Source organism: Muscardinus avellanarius (assembly GCF_963383645.1).
Source record: "Muscardinus avellanarius genome assembly, chromosome: 6".
NCBI classification, from domain to species: Eukaryota; Metazoa; Chordata; class Mammalia; order Rodentia; family Gliridae; genus Muscardinus; species Muscardinus avellanarius.
Genome location: NC_137791.1, coordinates 134,950,753 through 134,975,679, shown reverse-complemented (window position 1 = coordinate 134,975,679; position 24,927 = coordinate 134,950,753). Strand labels below are relative to the sequence as shown.

Sequence of the window (24,927 nt, the reverse complement as noted above, 5' to 3'; positions counted from 1 at the left end):
AATAAAAACCTATAAAATAGATCTGGGAGTGTAGCCCAGAGGTAGAAGGGTTTCCAGGAACCCCAGTACCACCAAAAAAAAAAAAAAAGGAACATCCAGAGATGTGCACAGGGAGAATGCGTTGTGATGGTCGGGTTTGTGCTGCTTATGCCAAGAAGCCTCCAGAAACCAGGGGACTGGCCCCGAGCAGACCTCAGAGGGAGAGGGGCCCTGCCGACACCTCAGCCTGGGACTTGTAGCCTCCAGAGCTAGGAGAGAGGGCATTTTTGTTGTTTAAGCCTCTCAGTTTGGGAGGCTTTGTTATGGTAACTCTAGAACATTCAGGGACTATTTACTGGGGGCTTCACAGTGTCCGGTACCAGGTTTTCTTTTTTTTTTTTTTGTGGTACTGGGGTTCCTGGAAGCCCTTCTACCTCCGGGCTATACTCCCAGATCTATTTTTTTTTTAAATTTGGAAACAGGGTCTCTTAAGCCAGCGAGGCTGGCTCCGAACCAGTGCGATCCTCCTGTCTCAGCCTCCCAAGCGCGGGGATTACAAGCGTGCGCCACCACGCCTGGCTTGGTACCAGGTTTTCTATGCAGGTAGAGACCTCCTTTTCTAAGAGCCTTCCAACTCTCCCAAGGACATGCAGGGTGGCCTTAAACCATCCCGGTGCTTTGTTCCCAAACTCTTCTAGAGTGATGTCACCCACAGCTGGCTCCCCAGGCTCTGCAGGGGAATCTCTGTCCCCAACTTGTCTGGGTGTAGCCCCCCCCCCATGTCCTTACTTCCTCCAGTCCCCTTGACTAACGCACCATAAACAGCACGTGCGCCCAACTTTTCATTTCCTGGAGGCTCTTCCTCCTGGCAGGTTGGGGATAGCCTAAGAAATGTTTTGACAAGGAGGGGGTGTCACAGCCACTTTGGGGAGCACTTGTTACATGTATCAACAAATATGTCAGCAACAGATGGAGAGGCACTGCTCTGAAATGAGCCAGTTAATGAGCATTCCAAAATAGAGCAGATTAACAGGGAATCTGAGGCACGGGGAGGCGAGAACTCAAGTCTGTTGCCCTGAAAAGGTGGCCTGTCGCTCCCAGCTCCCAAGAGCAGGGTGCAGCCACCCCACGGTGGACTATCGGGGGCAGCGGTGGAGTCAGTCGGGAGGTAGGGGTGGGGACTGGGTGAGGAGACTTTACTGTGGTGTCTGCAGAAAGGAATGGGGGAGGCAGGAGAATGGGGAGTGGGGTCGGCTGGTTGGGATAATTCCGGTAGGTTCAGGGCTGCAGGAACTGTGCCTAATCATCTGGTACCTGGCCCTGAGGTACCAGAGTGGGGGAGTCCCTCAGAGGAGGTGTTTGGAGGGCAAGGGCTCTAGATTGTGTCAGGGAAGCGTGCGCCTGTGGAGATGTTTATCATCTCCAGGACTGGCCACTCAGAGCATGGCAAGGCCCTCAGGTAGGCAAGGACCTGGAGGTAGAAGCATCATCATACAGATGCTGAGAGTGTGTCTCAGACAGTGAAGGAGCAACGTCACTCTGCTGGTGCAGCCAGTGTGCTGCTGGTGACTGAGATGCAGGCCAGGATTCTGAGCCTCACTGTGCCCCTGCCAGCTCATGAGAAGAGACTGGGTCCCTGTGGGGCGCAGCCCTCAACACACCCTGCAGAGCCCACTCCCAGCTCAGGACCCAAGGTGGACACACCTTCCTCCAGGAAGCCGTCCCTCTCCACTGCCCAGCGCTGGCCCTGCTACGTCACACACACCTGTCTGGGTTTCTGTCCTCCCTCTCTTGACTACACATCAGCACCACCTGAGGATGTCGGCAGTCCTAGTCCTGCTGAGTGGACTGTTCGGCACTCTGTCCTGAGGAAAGGGTGAGCTGCCCTCCAGAGCCGGGGCCTCAGGATCATCGCTCTTGACATACAGTGGTGTCAGAACCACCGGCCTGGCCCATGGGGTCTGGATCACAGCGCTGGGCCCCCTTGACTCACCGGCACAACGCCAGCCCGGGCTGGGTCTGTGGCATAAAGAAAGCACTCTCCCTAATACAGAAGATGAGGACCACGTCCTTCACTGTCATTGCCGACGAACTTTGAACCAAGGACCTGGGTGACACACAGGCCGGTGCAAAGGCTTCCTCCAGCCTCCGACTCTTCTCTATCCATCTCCTCGCTCCCCTAGCCACCCATGCCTGTGGCTCTTCCACATCTCCTGTTAGTCCTCATGGCGAGTGACTGCAGCCATCACACCGGGTGGTCCTTATGCTTCAGACCCCTCCTATGGGCTCCCTGATGACTCAGGCTTTGGCCAAATAACCTTCGATGCCCACTGGGAAGTTTGATGATAAACCCAGGCAGAGGCCTGAATGCCTGGGCTGCCCCTGCTCTTGCTTCTGCTATGGACAGAAGACCATGTGGTGGCCTGTCAGAGGAGCAAGGCCCAGCCATGTAGTCAGGCCAAGGCTAGCATGGACCAGCCAATTGTTGGATAGCTTCAGTCACCAGAGCTGCCCCCCAAACCCAGATGACCAGAGTTCTGGGCGAGCCCAGCCCAGCCCAGCTGAACTCAACCAAGCCCAGCCCAGCCCAGCTAAACTCAACCAAGCCCAGCCCAGCCCAGCTGAACTCAACCAAGCCCAGCCCAGCCCAGCCCAGCCTGCCTATGGCACTGTGCCCCACAGAACTGAGCAAGCTGCTTGTGTCTGTTTTATTCCATTAAGTGATGTGGTTGTCCATTACCCAGCCTTACTGTTCCAAAAGGAAATGGATAGGAGCCTTTCCGGTTTCCTTTACATTTCTAGATTCCCCCATACCCTGAGCTCTTAGTTTTCTTAGGGTTCACTCAACCTTCTTAAGCCCTGTTCTCAGATGCAGTAGCTTCTCTAACTCCATTTCACCCTGATGCATGCTCTCTGCATTTGCTGCTGGTTCCAGGAGCCCAGATCTCAGCACAGAATTGTCCACTCTAAGACCTTAAATCCCATCCAAAAATTCAGGAAACAAAGCAGACTCCGAGGAGTGGGGATGCATGGGTTTTATGTAACTGGCAGATCTGAGCATCGTCAATAATTAATTTAATGATGTTTATATTTCACTGGAAACACAACTAACCATCCTGTTCTCTGAGACTGCATTTAATGATACCAGTGATGGGGCTTTTAAAATTTCAACACAGAGGCCCCTGTTTTGTAAACAGCTTTGTAACATGGTTTATGAAAGTACAGGTGGATGTCATAAATGTACCCTGTGACCCACTTAGGAACACATACAGTACTGATCCTCATTATGCTTAAAACAGATAACACCTGCTTAATAGTGGATATTTACAAGGTGTGAGGTTAATAAATACTCAAAAAATAAACAACCAGAGATATATGCAATTAAATTCCTGCCCAGAAGCCTACAAAATGGGTCGTCATTCCCTGTGGAATCTCCAGGGTGAAAATGAGTGTGTTTCTACCTGACCACTGGGCTCACACATGCCCAACAGCTGGAGGATCAGTGGAAACCCCGACCGGCTTTGGAGAAGCATACCTGCGTGTTTCTGATATGCAGATGAAGACTTTTGGAATTTAGAGCTTTTGATGGAAATGGTGGAAATCACCATCAAAGCCCCAGTTCTGCTTCCCTGTCCCAACCCAGTGCCCTGGGAAGCCATGTGCACCCACCCCTGGGGGCTTTTCACCTGCTGGGCTGTGAGGTAGCTGGCCTTATGGTTTCCCCTTAGACCTTTACCTACAGAGGGTTCAGGGCTTCTGGTTTGTTCCTGGGAAGGCTGAGGTCCAGAGGTGTAGCCATACACCCAAGAACACACGACTAACCCGTTAGGGTCTCGGCTGAGGGTTATGGCCTTTGGATGCCAACTGAGCACCTTGGTTTTGCTTTTCTTCATTTTTTATTTTGGTGGTACTGGGGTTTCTGGAAGCCCTTCTACCTCCGGGCTACACTCCCAGACCTATATTTTTTAATATTTTTATTTGGAAACAGGGTCTCTTAAGCCAGCGCTGCTGGCTTCGAACCTACGCAATCCTCCTGTGTCCGCCTCCCAAGCGTGGGGATTACAAGCGTGCGCCACCACGCCCGGCTCATTTTTTATTTTGAAACAAGGTCTCGTTGAGTTGCTGAGGCTGGCCTTCAATCTGCAATCTTTCTGTATCAACCTCCCAAATATTGGGATTACAGGCTTGAACCACCATGCCCAGGGCCCCTGGCATCTCAAGGCAGTTGCTGGCCTTCCCCTCAGAAGCACAGTGATTTCAAAGCTGTGGGCCCAGAGCTTCCAGTTTGGTTTCTATCTCTGATCAAGACTGCAACTTTCCATCCTAGAAACATGTGCTATGGCTTGTAGGTGTCCCCAGATTCCATACCTTGGAAACAACCTCTAACTCACATGTCACTGCTATTTGGAGGTGAGTCCTCTGGGAGGTGATTAGGGTCAGACGGGGTCATGAGGGTGGTTCCCCAGAATGGCAGTTAGCGACTTTATAGGAAGAGGAAGGGCGCCTGAGCTGGCATCTTGCTCTCTCGCCATGTGATGTCTCTGTCACATGCTGCAGCAAGGCCGCCAGCAGATGCCCTGAGGATGCTAGCACCATGCTCATGGACATCCCAGCCTTCAAAACCACTGAAAATACAAACTTGGATTCTTTTTTTTTTTTTTTTTTTTTTTTTGGTGGTGGTACTGGGGTTCCTGGAAGCCCTTCTACCTCCGGGCTACACTCCCAGACCTATTTTTACATTTTATATTTGGAAACAGGGTCTCCTAAGCCAGCGCGCGTGGCTGGCTTCGAACCTGCATGATCCTCCTGTCTCTGCCTTCCAAGCGCGGGGATTACAAGCGTGCACCACCATGCCCGGCCAAGCTTGGATTCTTTAATAATCACCTTGTCTGGTGCATTTTGTTATAGCAACAGAACACAGACTAAGACAATCGCGATGTGCACTATGAGATGGGACATCCCTCCCAAGCCATGGGGCGGAAGGTTCTAGAGGAAGCTTCCAGAGAGAGCCCTGGCTTCAGCCAGCAGCATGGGGAGAGAACAGGAGGACCTGAGGAGAAGAGGTGCCGGAATCAGCCCCAAGGGCCTCAGTAGCACCTCAGAGAGACCCCTTCCTGAAAGGCCTTGAGGGACAAGCCCCTGCAGGGACACCAGGGGCGTGCCCAAGGCTGCAGTGACCAAGGCTGGCTGGCTGCAAAGTGGCATCAAGTGCAGCTGCTTGTCAGCCCTGCTGAGCACTCTGGCTCTGACCCTGGTCTGGGGTCTAAACTTCACTGAGCATCACACCCAGAAGGCCAGCAAGGGCAGAGGCGTGGTCCACTGTGGCAGGTGGGGCTGGCCTTTGACTCCTACCATGTCCTGGGGTAGTCCTGAAAGGCCATGGTGGGAGAGCCACTGACAGGAGCCTGCTACTCAAGGGGTGCTCCCGGGACCCACAAAGCCAGGCTTACCTAGAAACTGAAGACATGTACAATCTGGGCCTCTTGAATCCATCTAAAAAGGTGCCCAGGGTATCCCAAGGCACAGTAGGCTCTTGGGAAGCTTACAGACTGTGTACAACTGAGTCTGGTTCACCCCACAATACCTCTGATTCCATTTCCATGGCAACCTTAGAGGAGCATCATTTCCCCATTTTATAGAAGATGACACTGAGGTCCGGAGATGTAAGTAGCTTCTGAACCACGGGTTCATGAGTGGGGGGTGGAAATGGAAACCCAGGGGTCCCATGCTGGTCCCCAGAGCACCCCATAACCCTCAACCCCTCAATCTAGGATATAAACAGAACGACTTCAGAGACAACGACCTTGGAACAAATTCGACTCAACTTACCGTGGCGGGATTCAATTCATCCACCAGAATTGACACAAAGAAAGGTTTTCTCATCAACCCTAAAACCCAACCCACAGGGCCCCAAGTTCCCAGCGCCCCAAACTTCCCACCAAGGGAGTCCCTGGGAGGGTCCCGCGGGCTTACCGTGTTCATCCAGCAGGATGTTGTCTGGCTTGATGTCTCTGAAAAAGAAAACAGAGAAGCTGGCAGTGATTCTAGGAGCCCCCAGAGGCATGCCAAGACCCAGAGCTCTAGGCCCGAGGCCATGGTTTCCAGCTTGCTCATCCTCCCCCAGGTGAGGTCTCAGACGGGGCAGGAGAGCAACTGATAGCAGAGCCTGGGGTTCCTGCAGCCTTCACTTCCTGGATCTGCAAGCAGATTGTTTGGCTTTTTTCCCCCCAGTGTGAACATTTGGATATATTTTCATTGGCACAGGAACCTGTGGATTGTGAGTGTGGTCTGTGTTTGCGGGCGGAGGTGCGGTTCTGCCTGCTGTGTTCAGCCTCTCGCCAGGGAGACGCGGTGTCAGGGTGTCACTTTGTGGCTGCCATAGTGGAGAAGGGAAACTGAGCTCAGCGAGGGCCAGCGACTGGTCTAGGCCAGAAACCGGCAACTACAGTCCTCGCACCAAGTGCAGCCCTGGGTCCAATGTTCGTGAGGTCTGTGAGCTTTTATATATTTAAAGAGATAAAAGAGATACTTTAAAAATACGGTTCATTGGTACACAGTAATTATATATCACGCTGAGGTCTAGAGTCATAGGAAGATACGTGCACACGATGCTTGCCAGATCTCCTTCCTGAACCTACCCTGCACCTCCCCTTCCTCATTGAGATTGCCACGGGTAATTTCGTATATGTATATAGCATTATTTAAACTGTTACCATTTTTGCGGTACCAGGGATGAAACCCAGGGGCATTTTACCTCCGAGCTACACTCACAGCCCTATTTTTTATTCTTTATTTTTAAAACAAGGTGTCACTGGATTACAAAGGGCCTCATTAAGTAGTGGCTGAGGCTGTCTGTGGACCGGGATCCTCTAGTCTCAGCCTCCTGAATGCTGGGATGCCAAGCGTGCGCCGCCACTCCCGGCAACTGTCGCCTTCTTTATGTCGCTCTCGTCCCTCCCCTAGCCCCTCTAGAGATCTACTGGAGGCTCTGCTCCTGTACCAGATGCTTCTTTTGTTTCCCAATTTCTGTCGAGCTTCCACATGTAAGAGAAAAAAAATAAAACTATTCCCTTTCTAAAACTGGCAAATTTCGCTTAGCATAATATTCTCAAGTTCTATCTACTTCCCGCCAAGGACATAATTTTGCTCTTTAGAAGACTGGGTAAAATTCCATCATGTGTATGTATCACAGTTTTATCATCCATTCCACTCTTGCAAACAACACACACACACACACACACACACACACACACACACACATTCAAACAAAATCATAAAGGAATATACACAGGGGACTAACGTGGTCCTAATGCTTAAAGTATTTACTCTCTGTTTATGGAGAAAGCTGGCTGATCCCTCTTCAGGGAAACACAGTGAGCTCTGTGCGGCACATTGGGGCTGGGGCGTCTGGACTGTTCTGCTGTCACGAGTACAGCGGGGGACCTTCCAAGTGCAATGTCACTCTTTAGAGGCAGAAGCTTTGCTTTCTAATGCCTGTGTTCCGTTCTTGCACCTTCGCAAAGAGCTGGTCTCCATAAACACAGGCACCTCCAGCGCACATGGGAACTGCAGGATGGATGCACGGCCAGCACGGCGCCCCCTCCGGCTCATCGTTAGCATCACACACAGCGAAGTTCATTAAAACCGCTTATTTTAGAAACACACGCCTCACGCACTCACGCATCATAAATGCCACAGCGACTGCTAATGATAGCTTTCCTCAACATAGAGAGCGATTGCTCCCGAGTTTATCAAATATTAATTCTATCTGGAAATATGCTGAGGTTATTCTGTAACGCTACCATGCGGTGTCTTCTTGGGCAGGAAAGAAACCCTCAGCCGATAGAGCTAAATGTTGATTTACGTCTTGGCTTTTCAGACTTTTGCATTTTGATGCGCATTGAGTAGCTGGGTCTCGGCTGCCAGGCTCACATAACATCCACAGTGAAAGAGATTATTCATGGAAGTGGTGAGGGAGCCCCACAAAGCTCCCCTGGGAGGGATGAACTTGAGCATTGGTGGAATTAAAACAAAAGGCGGGAGGCCCAATGTCAGGTGTCTGGGGATCAAGTCAGCAAACACTGGCCCCCCGCGGAGCTCCTCAAGGGAATAAAGTATGTGTCAAGAATGAAGACGCCACAGCCAACATCCGGGCACATCCCTGAAGATGCTGTGGGGATGACCTCGTTTGGGCATGGGGGTCAGAGGGAGGTGGCTGTGGTCCAGGGCCCGAAGATAGCATTAAGGCAAAGATGTGGGGGTGGGTGACTGGCCTGGAAGACCTGTTCTGGTGTCCTAGGCTACAAAGCATCTCCCTAAAAGCCGTATCTTCCCATAATCTCACAACAGGACCTTATTTGGAAGTGGAGTTTTACAGAGATAATTAGTTAAGGATCTCAAGATGAAATTATCCCAGAGTTAGAGTAGGCTGCAAATCCAATGACTTGGGTCTTTACAGGAGAAAGGAGATTTGGATACAAAGATGGAGGGAGACAGCCATGCAGAGACAGGAGCAGACACAGGTGTGATGGGGCCACAAGCCATGGAGACCTGGAGCCAGCAGATGCTGGAGGCCAGGAATGGATTCTTCCTAAGCAAGTGTAACCCTGGCTACTTTGTGCCTTGGGGCTTCAGGCCACAAGAACTATGAGTCCATAGATGTAGCTTATTTATTTAGTGGTACTGAGGATTGAAGCCAGGGTCGTCCTTCCTCTGAGCTGCTGCCCAAGCCCATATTATTACAGTTTTAACATTTGAAGCAGGGTCTCACTAAGTTACTGCAAGCTGGCCTCGAACATGTGATCTGCATGTCTCGCCATCCCAAGGACTGGGATTGCAAGTGTGCATGACCCCTCCTGGCTCCCGGGTTGTTCTAAGCCACCAATGACTGGTCATTTTTGAGAGCCATAGGGAGATACCACGCTGGCATGGCTGAGGGAGAGCTTGGCATCTCGAGTGGCTGCTGGGGTCCCCTCTGACCCCAAGATGACCCTGGACAGGTCCCGCACCCATCAAAGCCCCACATTGGGAAGGCCCTGCTCATTGTGTCTTGTACCATGAGAGCAGGGGACACAGATGTGACCAGCGTGGTCATTAGGCTCTCCAGCTCTAAGAAAAGGAGCTATCCTATCATGGAGAACCCAGCTGAGGAGCCGGCCCGCCTGTGTTCAACCCCATCCTGGCTTCTGCGGGCTGGGCGATCCCTGTCTTTGCCTTAGTTTCATTTGCTGAGTGGGTTAAATAGTTGGTACATCAGATGCTTCATCTAATCAGCTCTCAGCACGGAGGGGAATCTCCAGCATGTGCAGGGGCAGCTCTGCAATCACCAGAGACACAGAGAAGAGAGACCTGGCCCACTGGACCTGGCATATCAGGAAGGAAGACAGGCTAGGAAGTGTGTGCATAACTGCACGTTGAGACAAATGCTTTGAAGGAAACCAACCAGGGTCTTCAAAAGAGGCCAACGGAAGGGCCTACCTCCAGTGGGCAGTCAGGGAAGGCCTCTCAGAAGAGGCCATGCAGAGCTGCTCACTTTTGAATGGCGAGGAGAGCTGGGTTTGCACAGTGCAGGGAGCGAGTTCTCCTTTTGTGGACAAGCAGCGGAAGGCTGAGAGGAGAATGGCTGGGCCTGCAGTGAGTTTCTGGGCCATGGAACATGGCTAGGTGGCAGGGCTCCCTTGATTGGTTATGTGACGTGCACAGGTCATGGGACGTCATGCCCATGATTATGCTACACAACACAAGACTGTGAAGCAGCCTGGAGCAAGGCCTACTCCTCTGGAAGATGTGGCCTGTCATGTGTGAGCCAGTGGCCAGGGGACAGGGCAGGCAGGCGCCTCTACGAGTCCTGACAGTAGGTGACGGACAATGGGAACCTCAGTTCTGCAGCCACAAGGACTGAATTCTGCCAGCCCCCACGAGAGCTTGGGAGAGACCCCGCATTCCAAAGAGGAATGCAGCCCTGCAGGCACCTGGCTTGCAGTCCCATGAGACTCTAAGCAGGAGCACTGGACCTCTGCTCCTGGCCCAGGGAGCTGGAGATCATGCATATGAGTGGTTGTGAGTCACCGGGTTAGTGGTACCTGGTTACGCAGCCATGATACCCCAGCCATAGCGTCTGGGCCATAGGATCCTGGGCAACTGACTCCAAGTCTCGTTTCCTCATCTGGAAAATGATGGCTGCTGCTTTACTGTCACTCTGAATACACAAGGAGGTGGCACTGGTGCTAGGCTCAGCACAAGTGCACAGGAAATGTCCAAGAAGAATCTGGGGCTGGGCCAATTGTGGTTCTTCTTAAAGAAGCTTGGGAGGATTCCAAGGCCAAGTCCCCAATTTCTGCAAAATGAACTGGGTCGCTTTTGTAGGAGACTCACGGGGCAGACTCAAGAGGAGGAGGGGCGTCTGAGCCGCTGGGGATTTAATAAGAACATTTTATGGGCAAAGCATCTTATCAGAGCCTTTCGCTCAGCCGGTTTCAGGACCATTTCCTCCAGTGCTATTTTTCACACTGATCCTATCTCGGCACAGAGCGTCATCCTGTTGAAAACGGGCTCGTGCAGCCAGAAAGGCATTGGGAGCGGGGCGTGGACGCGGGAGGCGGTGACGATGTCTTCTGAGAACAGGCTGTCATTTCAGAGCTGGGCCAAGGGACAATCAGATGGAAAGCATACAGGGAGGCGACAAAGCCCGGGCCTGTCTTGGGCGACAGGTCAGCTGGGCGACGTGAGCACCACGCGAAATGACGTGCTTTTGTTCTTAATTACGGAGAAGGGAAGCTCATTCCATTCGCCTGTGGATGGCACCTAGATTGGCTCCATAATTTGATGATTGTTTTTTGTGCTGCTAGAAACACGGGTATGCATGTTTTGCTCTAACCTTTGGGGAGGGGAGAAATATGGATTGAGGGAGGCAAGAGCTGATAAAATGCGATATCCCTATATGAAGGTATCACTATTCATCTCATTAATGTGTATGGGAAGGAGGATAGGAGAGTGGGCGAGATACGGAAGAAAACACACCAGTGATGTGTGCACACGTGTTTGTGCCACTTTGCACTTCACTTTGTTGTACAACTACAATACACCAAGAGAAGTGTGCATTTTTATTGTAATGTATAAATACAATACGCCAATAGAAGTATTCACACACACACACACACACACACACACACACACACACCCGGAAGTGGCTGTGATCCAGAAGAACGCGGATCAAGGCTTGTGATCAAGACTGCCAAGGGGGGCCGTGAGGACATTTCTGCCTGTGCCCTTGTGGGGGCTCCTGCGCACACCACACCCTCAATCTCAGGCAGTAATAAAGACAGAGAAAAGCCTGGTGGGGAAAGGGCTGCTCTGCAGAAGTGGAGTCTGTTCCAGTTTTACCACCAGTGGAGAAAACACACTCTTGATCTGCGCCGGAGTGGTTGGGTAAAGACCCAAGAGGCAGAGTCCCAGGCCTGAGCCGGCCTCTTGCTGGATGCGTAGCCCTGAGCACACCGCTGGCTTTGAGCCTCAGTTTCCTTGGCTTTACGTTGGATAATTATACCCACCTATTCCACAGGGTTGCAGTGGGGATTTGGAGAGATCACACCCACGGAAGCAACAAGAATAGTGTCTCCATCTGGGAGCCATGACTGCCTTTGCTAACCAGAAGAAGGTGGACATGGCGGTGTCGAGGTCCAGCCTGGAGTGGACACCAGGGAAGAGAGGCTGGGGGTGTCCCTGGGGCTGGGGAGTTATGTCAGAAAAGCGCCTGGACGTCTACTCTGGCTGGGTTAGAGGATACGCAAGCTGGGGTGGAACAGGAGGCTAATGAAGCCGTTCCCAGGCTTTGGAATCTCTCCAGCTGTTGGCACGAAGCTGTTGTTGTATGGCTTACTTCCTTCCTCAACTCTTGCTTCTTCCCAGAGAGAGAATTCCAATGGGAAACACGAATATGGGGACATGAGAAGCTTCTTAGGGAAGCAGGGCCTGGTGTAAAAAAGGCTGTGATAGTGGAATTAGATCCAGAGGAAAGGGTCTGAAATAGGCCGCTTTCTGGAGTGGAAAACCACACGGGGTGCTTCAGGTGGGAAGCTTATATCCCCCTGATGCCTCCGTTATCATGGATATTTATTTAGGGTGGTTGGTTGTCCTTTTCACACCACACCTTACAGAGCCTGCAAACTTTCCCATGAAGGCGTCTAAGTGAAACCCTGCAGGGAGGTTTGCATACCGTTAAGTTGAGCCTCCTGGTATCCTTGCAGTTCTCAGTGGTTCCTTTAATCATAGCCAGGCGGGGAATCTCGTATTTCCATTCATGAAGGCCGGTTGAACTTCAAGACCTGCTCATTTCTATCTAGTAACCTACTAACACGGGGTAACAATTAGGGTAACCCACTACTTGTTAAACACCGCTTCTCTTGTTCTTCTGACTCCTGCTTCCCGGGGTCAGGGCCCCAGCACGACGCCTGGATGTTAGCAGTGGTAATGACGTGTTCCCAGCGCGCTTCATCAGGTCCTTCCTGTGCTGAGCACACTCTTCGACACGTCCCGGGGCTGGGACAATGTACAGCGTGGCTCTTCAGTATCAGGGACTGCGGAGGCACTGTACACGCCACTTCACTCTCGGAGGCAGACATTTTGTTGGTGTTATGGTTTGGATTTAAGATGGCCCCTAGATCTCAAAGCAGCCATGTTTAGAGGTGGGGCAGGACTGGAGTCGGCTCCTGGAAGTGTGGCTGGGTACAGCCTGTGGCCCCGGCTGCCCAGCTGCAGCACACCTCTGACTCCTTGGCTCTCTGATCCTCACCATGATGGCTGAGGACCTGCACCCCCAGCTTTTGCTCTGAGTCCAAATGGACGAAGACCTCTGAAATCTCCAGAAATGTGAGCAGATAACTCTTCCTTCCTCTAAGTTTTGCATATTAGGTATCTGGGTAATAGCAATGAGAACATTGGCTGAAATAGCTTTTGAAGGAAGAACTCTTTGTAGAAAATCAAGGATGAGCCAGGTCCCCCTTCCAACTTCAGAGAACAAATGTTAGCAGAGATAAGGTCCATGCTCAATTCAGTCTCTGGATCAGTGTTCTCTGTGTGGGTAAACGAAGGCAGGGCATAAAAAGTAATCAGCCACCTCGGAATTCTAAAGTAAGCAGTGGTAATTCAAAGAACATGCTTACAGTAAATATTTAAATTTTAAATTTGCCTATCAGGATGCTTTTTATTTATTACAAAACCCCACATATAAGGTCATGCTCCTTTTTAATATAGCTAAAATGGACTTACAAAGCATAAATCTGACCCTGTCCCTCTTCCACATCAATCTCCCTAATGGCTCTCTGCTGCCTGCATGCTAGTGTGCACTCTGGGATTCTGTGTTCCGATGTAATCTCAAAAATGAAAAGAAAACAATGAGATGTAGTTGTCAGCATTCAAATCTGTCAACTAAGGACATTCAAGATAACTACCAAGCACTACCATCGCATGTGTATAAAAATGGCCTCAACTTAATTTAAAGACACAGAGGTGATTTTCTAAATGCTCACACAACCTCCTAAGGTAGGTTTTGTATCTCACATAAAACCCCACATTGCCACGCAAATCATCTTCCTCTTATAGCGTATCCCAGGGAGAGAACGTGCACCAGGTCAGGCCATCGTTGGGGGTTTTGTTATCTCTGCACTCCTGCCAAGAACAAACATCTGTGTGGTTGGCACTGATTAATTATGTTCAAAATCTGTGCCCCTTCACAAGGCCAGGATGTAAACTTGGTTACTAAGGCGATTTCATTTAGCTAATTATTCCCAGGGGTATCTCATGGAGGTTTTGAACTTTGCAGGATTCATAAACATGTCCAGAGATGCACTGGGTTCAATTAATTCTTCTATGAAAAGTGAGCCCAGCAACACACCTCCCTAGTGTGCACAGCAAGGGGGTCGCCTTCCCAAGCAGCTTAGACTTCACCTCCGTAAACCCTTCCCCAGCTGAGCCTCCTTTCTTTCTAGTTGATCTTAGAAGGCTGAACGTCCAGGGTTGGTCCAGCCTATTGCACCATGACATATTCCCCAGCAGAAGCCACAGCAGCCACATTTGAGATGATGAGCAGGTGCCAGAGAGAGACAGCCTGTCCAAGGCCCTGCAGCAACCACAAGGCAGCCTGATATGATTAAGAACCTTTGGAAGTTCTTTGCACACACACCCAAGAGTTCAAATCCTGGGTGGTGTACTGCACCTGGGCTCTGTGATATAGTCTACCATTCCCAGCCTGCAAACCTGTGCAGCTTGCTAGGACCTGAACACTCTGGGCCACTATAACACAATGCTAAGTGTTTGAGTATCTAAACAAACAGAAAAGATAGAGTAAAAATACTAGGTGATAGGAATTTTTACTTGCTGTGACAATCTTATAGGATCATCATAATGTAGTCCATCCCTGATAAAATGTCATTATGAGATGCATGGCTGATCTGAGAAGCTACCCAGCTCTCATGAGCTGAGTCTGACTCCCTCTTCTGCACTCACCCCAGCTGGCCACACTGGTCTGCAGCTGAGCATGACTCTGTTTTGTGGCCTTCACTTTATTGTGCCCCTGCTTGGAAACCCTTTCCCAGACACGCACAGGACCCCTTCTCTCTCCCTCTGCTGAGCACACAGAGCCCAGTACCCTCAGCACGTCAGCCTGCATACCCTGTCACCACCCTATATTGACTCTTGGCTTGTTTTTTGTCTCCCTGTCCTGATTAAGATGTGAACCCCATGACAACAGGAGCGAGTTTCCCCACTGTTGGGTCAGCAGGACCTGGGACAGCACCTGCACCCCTCTCCACACAATAATACTTGTTTCCAAAGCAGAACGTGTGCATCCAACATAGCCCAAAGGCCAGGCCTGCCTCTCCTGATTCTTCAGCTGCGCATCTCGGCTCTGGCCCACAGTCCAGCAGCATCAGAAACCAGGGTCTGTCTTCCAGATGTGGCATCCCAGCCATCACAGCCTCTGATGGTTGGGCAGGGCTGGGAACCCCCATCTTAACCAGTACCAGCAGGTTCTCAAGTCTCCGGGAATAGGAGAAACCTGCTCTTCTTATGGGGTGCTATGATTTGAATGTGTCCTCCAAAAGTTCATGGGCTATAAGCTTATTCCCAATTCCAATGTGGACAGTATTTGGGTGGGGCCTTTGGAGGCAATCAGGATTATAGCAGATCGCGCGGGTGGACTCTCCACGCTGCCTTGCGGTCTCACCACGGTATGGCCTGCACCATATTGTAATACAACAAAGGCTTTAAAATCTGCTGGCAAGCTGAACCTCCGGAATCTGTGAGCTAAACAAACCTCTATTCTTTATAGATTATTCAGTCTGTTGTATTTAGTCACAACAATAGAAAACAGGCAGGACTTGGAGCAAAGAGGCTCACGGTGGGAAGCTTGGAGCCCTGGGCTCATTAGGGGGAATGTTTGGGAATTCCTAATCTCCAAGTCCTAGCAGACGGCATAGTCTCATGCAGCTACAGGGCTCTGGTGCCGGCCTGACTCCTTCAGGAACCAGTCAGGATGGCTGTGTTTTAGCTTTTGCATCCTGAGGGCTCCCTCGGTGCCACACAGTTCAGTGGGACCGGCATGGTGGGTACAGGGGAGATTGTCACCTTTGACCCACTACAGGATTATGTGCATGTGGGTGTGGGATGGGCACATGGGCACAGAAGGTGTAGATCAATGGGAAAGCAAACAGGCAAACACCCCCAAACACTCACCCGCCACCCAGGGCTGACCGTCAGGTTCTGGCTGGCACCTCGCAGAGAGGGATTTCCTTCCCTGACTTTACTAGGAATGTGGGGACCCAGTTTGAAAGCAGAGTCTGAGTAAAGCCACTACCATGAGTTAATGGTTGAAGAGCTGCTATTTTTAGGGTCCGGTGTCTGTGAGCATCATCAAGGGGGCGCACTGCCAGTATGCACGAGTCACAGAGCAGGGACCCAGCATGGCTCATTTTGCACGGGATTCCACCAGTTAAGTAGCTAATTCTCTGTCTCCTTCAATCACGTGAGCCTTCCAAGGACCTGCACAGTAGAGATTAGTGTCCTCATGGTGCCACAGAGGAGCGACAAAACCCACTCAAGCCCAGCAGGGAGCTGGCCTCAAACATCACCACCTCCAGGAGCCTGCTCACCACAGTCCTTCTTGTCATCCTGACACTGTTGCCCCCACAGTCACCATCATCTCCGGCAGCCACCCCACTCCAGCTCTTGGGTTTCCCTGGAGAGTCACACACTGTGACGTCAGGCTGGGTGTTACCTTCTCTTCCGTGTCTTATTTCTCTCTCCTGGGATGTCAGCTCCATGAGTCTGAGAGTGTCCCCTCTGCTCCTAGTCGGGGGAAGTGCCTGGTGCTGAGAAGCACTGTGTAGGTTGTTGAGTGGATTTCCAGGATGCCACTGCTGGGAGCTGTGTTGGTGCATGAGGTGCTGGCCCTTGGGCACTAGGGCCTATACGAGCAGCCTCCCTGGGCAGAGCTGTCTGCACATAGTAGGTCTCAGTCAGTGCTGGTTTCCTAAGATGGACTTCCCCTCTCTGTTTTCACACAGTAAGGAGGCTTGGTGAGAAGTCGCTGGCTCAGGCTCACATTACTGAAAGGCTGGGATAGGATTCCAGCCCAAGATATTTTAGAATATCTAGTCTCGAAATCGGACAGCACATCAGCAAAAATACCTGTATCTTGTCTATCTTTTCTATGCAATATCCTTCTATCTCATGATATTCATATGCAGAAGTGTGGCATCTGTGTCTGGGGGCACTGAAGAGGCTTGGGAGAATGTGAGGGCTTGAGTTGGACACACAGGGTGCACGGATAGAAGGCTGGTGGCTCTGTCTTAGCCTGGTCCAGTCCATTTTAATTTTTATCTGCTTAGCAAAGAGAGAATAAAACCACTGGTGGCCAGCCACAGGGCAGGTCTAGTTAGGGGCAGCCTCATAGGATAATAAACATATCCAAATTGCTCTAAAGAAGGGGCTGTGGTGCTCTGCACAGTAGGAAGGGCAGGTGGACCCATGACTTAGGAAGCCTCCTCCGGGTAAGCGTGGTGTCAGTGCCTCCAGTCTGTGAGGATGGTGGCCCAGCTCTAATCATGGCGGTAACACAGCCATTAGCCTGGCAGCTACTGCAGACTATGCTCAGCACTGGAATCATCTCCAAGATAATCCTAAAGTCTTGCCAGTTGCAGGGAGCCAGCTATGTCTGCCCCATCTGCTTGGAGGAAATGGCCTCTGACAGCTGGCTGTAGCTGGGGCCGGGTTGAAGGCTTTGCTCCCTCAAGAGCCCAAGGATGAGCTCAGGGACTATTAGTCCTCTTAACTAGGTTGCCAGATCTGCCATAACAAAATACCACAATCAGTGTGGCTTAAACAACACACAAGTGTTTCTTTATGCTTCTGCAGGCTGGAGGTCCACGGTCCAGGTGCAGCAGGGCTGGCCCACCTTGAGGCCACCCTCCTTGGGGTGTAGATGGCTTCTCCTCCCTATGTCCCCACATGGCCGCCCCTCTGTGTGTGTCTGTGTTCTGATCTCCTCTTCTTAAAAGGACATTGGTCATATAAGAGAAGGGCATACCCTGCAACCTCATTCATGGGAATCACCTCTTCAAAGGCCCTGTCCCCAGAGGCAGTCACATCTCAGGTCCTGGGGGTAAAGACTCCAACATGCGGACTTCAGGAGGAAGCAATTACATCCATGGTGCCGTCTTGTGGGGTTAGGTGAAAAGTTGAGACTCCTATGGACCTTGGGGTACAGGATGGGTGGGGATGAGATGCTTCCTCTGGACACGATTTGAGGGTAATAGGGAGCCTAGGAAAATCCAGGTTTTCTGAGTTCAAGGAAGAACTCTTGTAGCCAGCTCAGAGATGAGGAGATCAGAGATCATGGACCCAGCGATGGAATCACAGGCCTGGTGAGAGGCCGGGGAGGAAGGGGAACTGGAGAGGAGGCCAGGCTAGCACACAGGCCCATGGTGCCAGCATTGGCAACCTGGGTGCCAGTCCAGTGCTGCCAAGGAAGAACACAAAAGGTAACAGATACTGCTAACCTCATCTTTACTGCCCGCCATCAAGGGGGATGGGCAGCCTGGCTCAGGGCTGATTTCTGGAGTCCCTTTTCCTGGGCACTTCCTCCTTCCTGGCCTTGGTGTTAAGCCCTGAATCTCCTGGAGTGGCTCGCCTGCCAGCAGCTCTATTCTCTACCCCAGGCCTGGCACCACCCATCTCCTTGGGTCTCTCTAGGCTAGGCAAGACTGCCACCCCTTTTAAAGACAAGACATCTAATATCCAGAAAAGGGCAGAACCAGGGTGCTCAGACTGCAGGCCAGAGTGTTTGGAGACTTGGCGAAGAAGTCAGGCTTCAGGATAGGGCTCCATAGAACATCTAGTCCCTGCTTCTCAAAGAAGAGTCTACCAAGCACCAAGTGGGTGTGCTGATTAAAACACAGACTCAAGCTGGGCATGGTGGCGCACGCTTGTAATCTCCGCGCTTGGGAGGCGGAGACAGGAGGATCATGCAGGTTCGAAGCCAGCCTCAGCTACTTAGTGAGGCTCTCAGCAACTTAGTGAGACCCTGTTTCCAAATAAAATATAAAATAGGTCTGGGGGTGTAGCCCGGAGGTAGAAGGGCTTCCAGGAACCCCAGTACCACCAAACAACAACAACAACAACAACAACAACAACAAAAACAGACTCAAGAGCCCAGACACGGGGTGTCAGAGTCTCTGGGGAGGTGCATGGCTGCTGGTCTGTCTTAGTGATGTCCAAGGGATGGATCCAGGATCCATACCTTTGAGTCTGAGAACCATTACAGTTGCCTCCCATTCCAGGTCCCGGTTTCTCTGTCAGTTTCTCCCTTGTCCATGTCTCCTCCCCTCTGAGCCTGTCTTCCATAATGTTCTTTCTGGAATAGAAACAACATCCTGATATGCCAATCACAGAGACAGCAGTGGTGAAGGGCAGGACAGGAGTTTTAATGAGTGTGGCCACACCAGGGAGAAAAGACACAGGGGTTCAGTGACCAGAGACCTGTCCTCAGGGGCCAACAGAGACTTTGAGGTTCTGAAGGTGAGGGCCAGGGTGCATAGTCCTGCTTGCCAGGTCACCATCTGACTGGTCATTATCTCAGTTCTGCTCTTTTGGGATGGCTCCGCAGATATCATTGCCTGAGGAGATAATCCTGCTTCCAAGAGATGATTACCCCTGCTTGGGGGCAGCCTCAGTTACTGTCATGGGGTCATTACTCCAATTTAGGAGAGTGATCTGATCGTGGGATGACCTGTCTGGGAAACCCTGCTTTTCCCAGAATCCATGGTGACTGCAGGTTTAGTACAATAAATAGAAAGTTCTGGGACTTCCGGGAAGATGGCGATGGAGAAAAGTGGGGCTTATGAGCCCCGCTAACAACCAATCTCTATTACTACAAAATCAGCGCCTTTCATAGTCAGAAAACACCATCAGCAGAGAAATAAAAATGTAATTGCAAGAGACAGAGAAAAAGAGGGCTGGAAAAACAAGACACCAGAAAGAAACCAGACCGCAGTGCTGTGGCCGGAGCCGCGGCACGGAGTGGCGGGCACCATCTTCCCTTGCGGCACCAGACCCCAGAGAGGAGGGGGACTCAGAACGGAGCTTAGAGCCAGAAGGGAGATACACCGACCTTACACCCTAGGACACAGCAGCAGTGCCTTACTGCTGGCGGCAGCGGCGACTTCCCCGGATAGCACCAAACCAATGCACTCAACAGCCCACCAGGCTCCAGAGAGGAGCAGTGGACAGCGAGCCGAGGTGAGCCACTGTGGAACAGCAGGCGGGATTCAGCAGATTTTTCGGCGCAGGGAGCATCTAAAGCTCCCAGTGGCTGGACTCAGTACACCCTGCAGGGACTCAGAGCAGAGCTCAAAACCAGAGAAGAAATACGACAGTCTCATGGCTGAGGGTGTGGCAGCGGCCCCATATTGCCACCAGTGACAGCAGCAGCGAATTCACCGAGTTCACTACAGCTCCATTGGCGCACTCATCAACAGTAAGTCAAATTGCGGCCCCTAGAGGAGAAATCCCAGTACTGCACTCCCAGGGACTTGACCCAGTGGGGGAGTGGTGGTGGCAGAGATATCACACCATAGGAGAACGCCCAACCTGCCCCCCCCCATGATCTAAAGCAGCCTCATTTGACTCCCTGGGTCTGAGACTCTGTGATACAACCCAATAAAGGAGTAGTGGGGACTGAGATCCAGAGCACCTTAAGTGAAGTCTTAGTGACCCAAGGAAAGAACCCAGAGAAGGCACAAACTTTCAAAATCATGGGAAAGAGAAATAACAATGGAGCAATGAATGCCCAAAACCCCACAACATCAGAACCCAATAAAACAAATTCAGAGATTTCTAGAAGATCAAATCAGGAAAATAACTGTAGAAATAATAGAGCTGTTTCAAAAAGAATTCAGAGAGAGCCAAAAAGAGATAAAGGATGTAATTAATGAAGTAAAGGCCTCAATTCAAAGTACAAACAACCGATTTGACCACATGGAGAATAGAATCTCGCTCTTAGAAGATGATCACTCCAAAAATGAACACATAGTTTCTAATTTAGAAAAAAAAATTCGACAGCAGGAATCTGACATTGAAGAAATATGGGCCCATTTTAAGAGAGCTAACCTAAGAATAATTGGAATAGAGGAGGAAAAGAAGGTGAAAACAAAGGGATCAACAATCTCTTCAAGGAAGTAAGAGCAGAAAATTTTCCAAACATAGAGCAAGAGGTTGATACACAGGTCCAGGAAACTTATAGAACTCCCTTTAGACAGGATCGGAGAAGAGGATCCCCACGCCACATAATTGTCAAAATGACCAATGTGGAAGCCAAGCAGAGAATCTTAAAGGCAACAAAAACAAAGGGCCAAGTGACATTCAGAGGCAAACCAATTAGAATCACTCCAGACTTCCCAAACCAAGTCATGAGAGCCAGAAGGGCTTGGAGTAACATATTCCAAACTCTGAAAGAAAACAACTTCCAGCCAAAAATTTCCTATCCAGCAAAACTTTCTATCAAATTAGATGGGGAAATAAGAAGCTTCCATGACAAACAGAAACTGAAGGAATTTATGTCTTCAAAACCAGCACTAGAGAAAATACTCAAAGAGATTAACTACAAAGAAGAATTAGGTAACAGACACCAGAACCAGAGAAACAAGATTTTCCATCCAATAGACAACTAAGATTGGTTATCTGTGGAGATTCATTATTTATGTTAGTCTTTTACCTATCTCTAAATTGTATTGTTTGCTTTTATTGTTGCTAATTTTTAGGATTTCTAGTTGGAATATTAATATGCCTTCAGATATAGCATTTGGAAATATTTTATCCCATTCTATCAGTAACTTTTAACTCTGTTTACATTGTCTTTGGATATACAATATTTTTTTTAATTCTTAGGGAGTTTGTTTACCTTTTGGTTGCCTGTACCATTGAAATCATATCCTAGAAATCACTGCCAATTCCAATGTTGTGAGGTTTAATGACTCAGATTTTATTCTAAAAGTTTATAGTCTTAAGATTTATATTTAGGTCTTTTATCTATTTTGAGTTAATACTTCTATATGGGATTAGGTAAGGGTCCAATTTTATTCTTTTCCATGTAAGTATTATTTTTCAACAATATTTAGTTAAAAGATTATTATTTCCACCACCAAATGTTTGTGGAAACCTTGTCAAAAATAACGACAATATATAGAATTTATCTCTAGGCTTTTATTTAACTCCAATGGTTTATATATCTGCCTTTAGAACAGTACTACACTGTTTCAAATGTTGTAGCTTTATATGGTTTGAAATCAGAAAATATACATCTTCTAGCTTTGTTCTTTTTGAGATCGTTTTGGGTATCTAGAGTCTATATTCCATATTAGGATAGATTTTTTTCTGAAAAATAAATAAATAAATGTATGATAGTTTCACCTAAAAAATATTCTCTGGTAAGAAAGAAAGCAAAAAGAAATATTGAAATGTTATCTTTAAGTCATCAAAATCTGGGTATCAGACAAATGAAACTGTTCTGTGAGATTATCATTGTTAATCTTGGATAAATTGCTATAATACTAGATGTCAACCACTAAGCCAAGCATGGGAAAGAGGGATGGGGCGGGAACGGGGTGGGAATCAGGTAGGGGCTAATTGGGCAATGTGTGCATGTATGTCTACAAAAGTTTTTTTTTTATCCCATTAGGATGTATGAATACAGTGCACCATTAAAAAAAAGGTACAAAAAAAAAGTTCTGGGTACTCATCCAGTTGAATGACCTTGTGAACTTTAATTTTTTCTTTTTTTGGACTAGGGATTGAATCCAGGCCTCTAATCTACACCCCAGCCCTCTTTGTTATTATTTTATTTTGAAATAGGGTCTTGCTAAGTTGAGTTGTCGAGGCTGGTCTTGAACCTGCGATCTTCCTGTTTCAGCTTCCCAAGTACTGGGATTACAGGCGTGTGCTTCCCTGGCTTCCCCTGTAAATCTTGAAAATACCTTAGGTCCTCTTATGTCAGTGTCCTCAGTCTTAAAGAGACAGTAGAGAGATCAGGTAGATTTAGGGCTAATTCCCTTGAATGAGACTCCGCAGGCCACTAGCCTGCCTATGTATGAGGTGTGGGGAACAACGGGGACAAAGGAAAGATGAAGCAGAGATGCCTGTGTCCTGGGTTGGCTACCCAGGGCATCTGCAGGCCGTGGGAAGGGCCTATGCTTTCAGCAAAAGCAGCTTCTCATCTTCTGTCATAAAAGGAGAGAGGAGAGGCAGATGAGTGTGTGTGGGGATGAGAGAGAGAGAGAGAAAGGAGGAGGAAGAGAAGGAGGAACAGAAGAGGAGGGGGAGGAGGAGAAGAAGGAGGAGAACACCACCAGCACTAACAGCAAAAAGAAGAAAAGATAAAGAGAAGAGAGAAAACAGAGGAAGGGAGAGAGGAAAAAATAAAGAGAGAGAGAGGAATGACTTCTGGAAAGATGGTGACTGAGAAAAGCAGCATTTACAAGTCTCGCTAACACTCGATCTCTATTGCCACAAAATCAGCACTTTTCATAGCCAGAAAACATCATCAGCAGAGAAATAAAAATGTAAATACAAGGGACAGAGAAAAAGAAGGCTAGAAGAACAACCAGAGAAGAACAACCACAGAAAAGAAACTAGCCCACATTGTGGTGGCAGAGCCACACCTGTGCCATCTTCCCTCACAGCACCAGGCTCCAAAGAAGAAAGGGACTCAGAACAGAGCTCAAAACCAGAAAAGAAACACACCAGCCTCATGGCCGAGGGCACAGCAGCAGTGTCATATCGCCAGCAGCGGCAGCGAGTTCACCGTGACCGTGACAGCTCCAGATCGGCTCACTCAACAACCCACCAGGTTCCAGAGAGGAAAGGTAAAGGAGCTGAAGTGAGCAGCTATGGATCATTCGGGTGTAATTCAGCAGTTTTTTCAGCACAAAGTATGCCTAAAACTCCCAGTGGCCAGGCTCAGGGACTCAACAGAGCTAAAAACCAGAAAAGAAATATGCCAGTCTCACGGCCAAGGGCGTGTCAGAGGTGCCATATTGCCAGTGGAGGCGGCAAGTCCTCCAGGTCTGTGACAGCTCCAGAGCAGTGCACTCAACAACCGTGAGTGAAATTGTGGCCCCTAAGGGAGAAATCCCAGTACTTCACCCCCAGGGACTTGCACAGCTTTGATAATCTCCCTGGGTCTGAGATTTTGCAGTCCAACCCAGTGAAGGAGTAGCAGTTACAGAGATACCACACCCTAGTCACAGCTCCCCGTGGGAAAACACCCAGCCAAGCACCCCCCCCCCCAGTCTCGCACAGCCTCTATGAACTCCCTGGGTCTGAGACTTTGCGACCCAGTAAAGGAGTAGTGGTTACTGAGATTGCCACAGACTAAGATCCAAAGCACCCTAAGTGAAGTCATAGTGACCCAGGGAAGAACCCAGAGAAGGCAGAAACTTCTGAAATCATGGGAAAGAGGAATAACAATGGAGCAATGAACACCCACAACCCCACAGCATCAGAACCTGATAACATGGAAATTCAGAGATCTCCAGAAGATCAAATCAGGAATATAACTTTAGAAATAATACAGGACCTTCGAAAAGAATTTAGAGAGAGTCTAAAAGAAATAAAGGATGCAATCATTGAAGTAAAGGCATCAATTCAAACTATAAGTAATTGATTAGAACACATGGAGAATAGAATCTCACTCCTAGAAGATGATCACTCCAAATTCAAACACATAGTTTATAATTTAGAAAAAAATCCAACAGCAGGAATTTGACATTGAAGAAATATGGGCCTATATTAAGAGAACTAACCTAAGAATAAGAGGAATAGAGGAGGGAAAAGAAGGTGAAACTAAAGATATCAATAATCTCTTCAAGGAAGTAATAGCAGAAAAATTTCCAAACATAGAGCAAGAGGTCAATATACAGGTCCAGGAAACTTATAGAACTCCCTTTAGACAGGATCGGAGAAGAGGATCCCCACGCCACATAATTGTCAAAATGACCAATGTGGAAGCCAAGCAGAGAATCTTAAAGGCAACAAAAACAAAGGGCCAAGTGACATTCAGAGGCAAACCAATTAGAATCACTCCAAACTTCCCATATCAAGTCATGAAAGCCAGAAGGGCATGGAGTAACATATTCCAAACTCTGAAAGTAAACAATTTCCAGCCAAAAATTTTCTACCCAGAAAAACTATCCATCAAATTAGATGGGGAAATAAGAAGCTTCCATGAGAAACAGAAACTAAAGGAATTTATGTCTTCAAAACAAGTGCTAAAGAATATACTGAAGGGGGACTTCCGGGAAGATGGCGACGGAGGAAAGCGGCACTTACAAGTCCCGCTAACAATCCAACTCTACTACCTCAAAACCAGCGCCTTTCAGAGCCAGAAAACACCACAGCAAA

General features: G+C 49.2%; 1 protein-coding gene across 2 annotated transcripts in view; it reads right to left on the bottom strand.

The window, feature by feature from the left end:
* STK32B (serine/threonine kinase 32B) overlaps window positions 1-24,927 on the bottom strand; it is a gene marked incomplete at both ends in the record, with an annotated part of 391,796 nt that overhangs the window by 70,789 nt on the left and 296,080 nt on the right. For both annotated transcript variants that reach the window (XM_080698041.1, XM_080698042.1), the window contains one exon: window positions 5,953-5,990. In XM_080698041.1, the coding sequence (XP_080554167.1) occupies window positions 5,953-5,990 (38 nt within the window). The remainder of the gene's footprint in view (window positions 1-5,952; window positions 5,991-24,927) is intronic.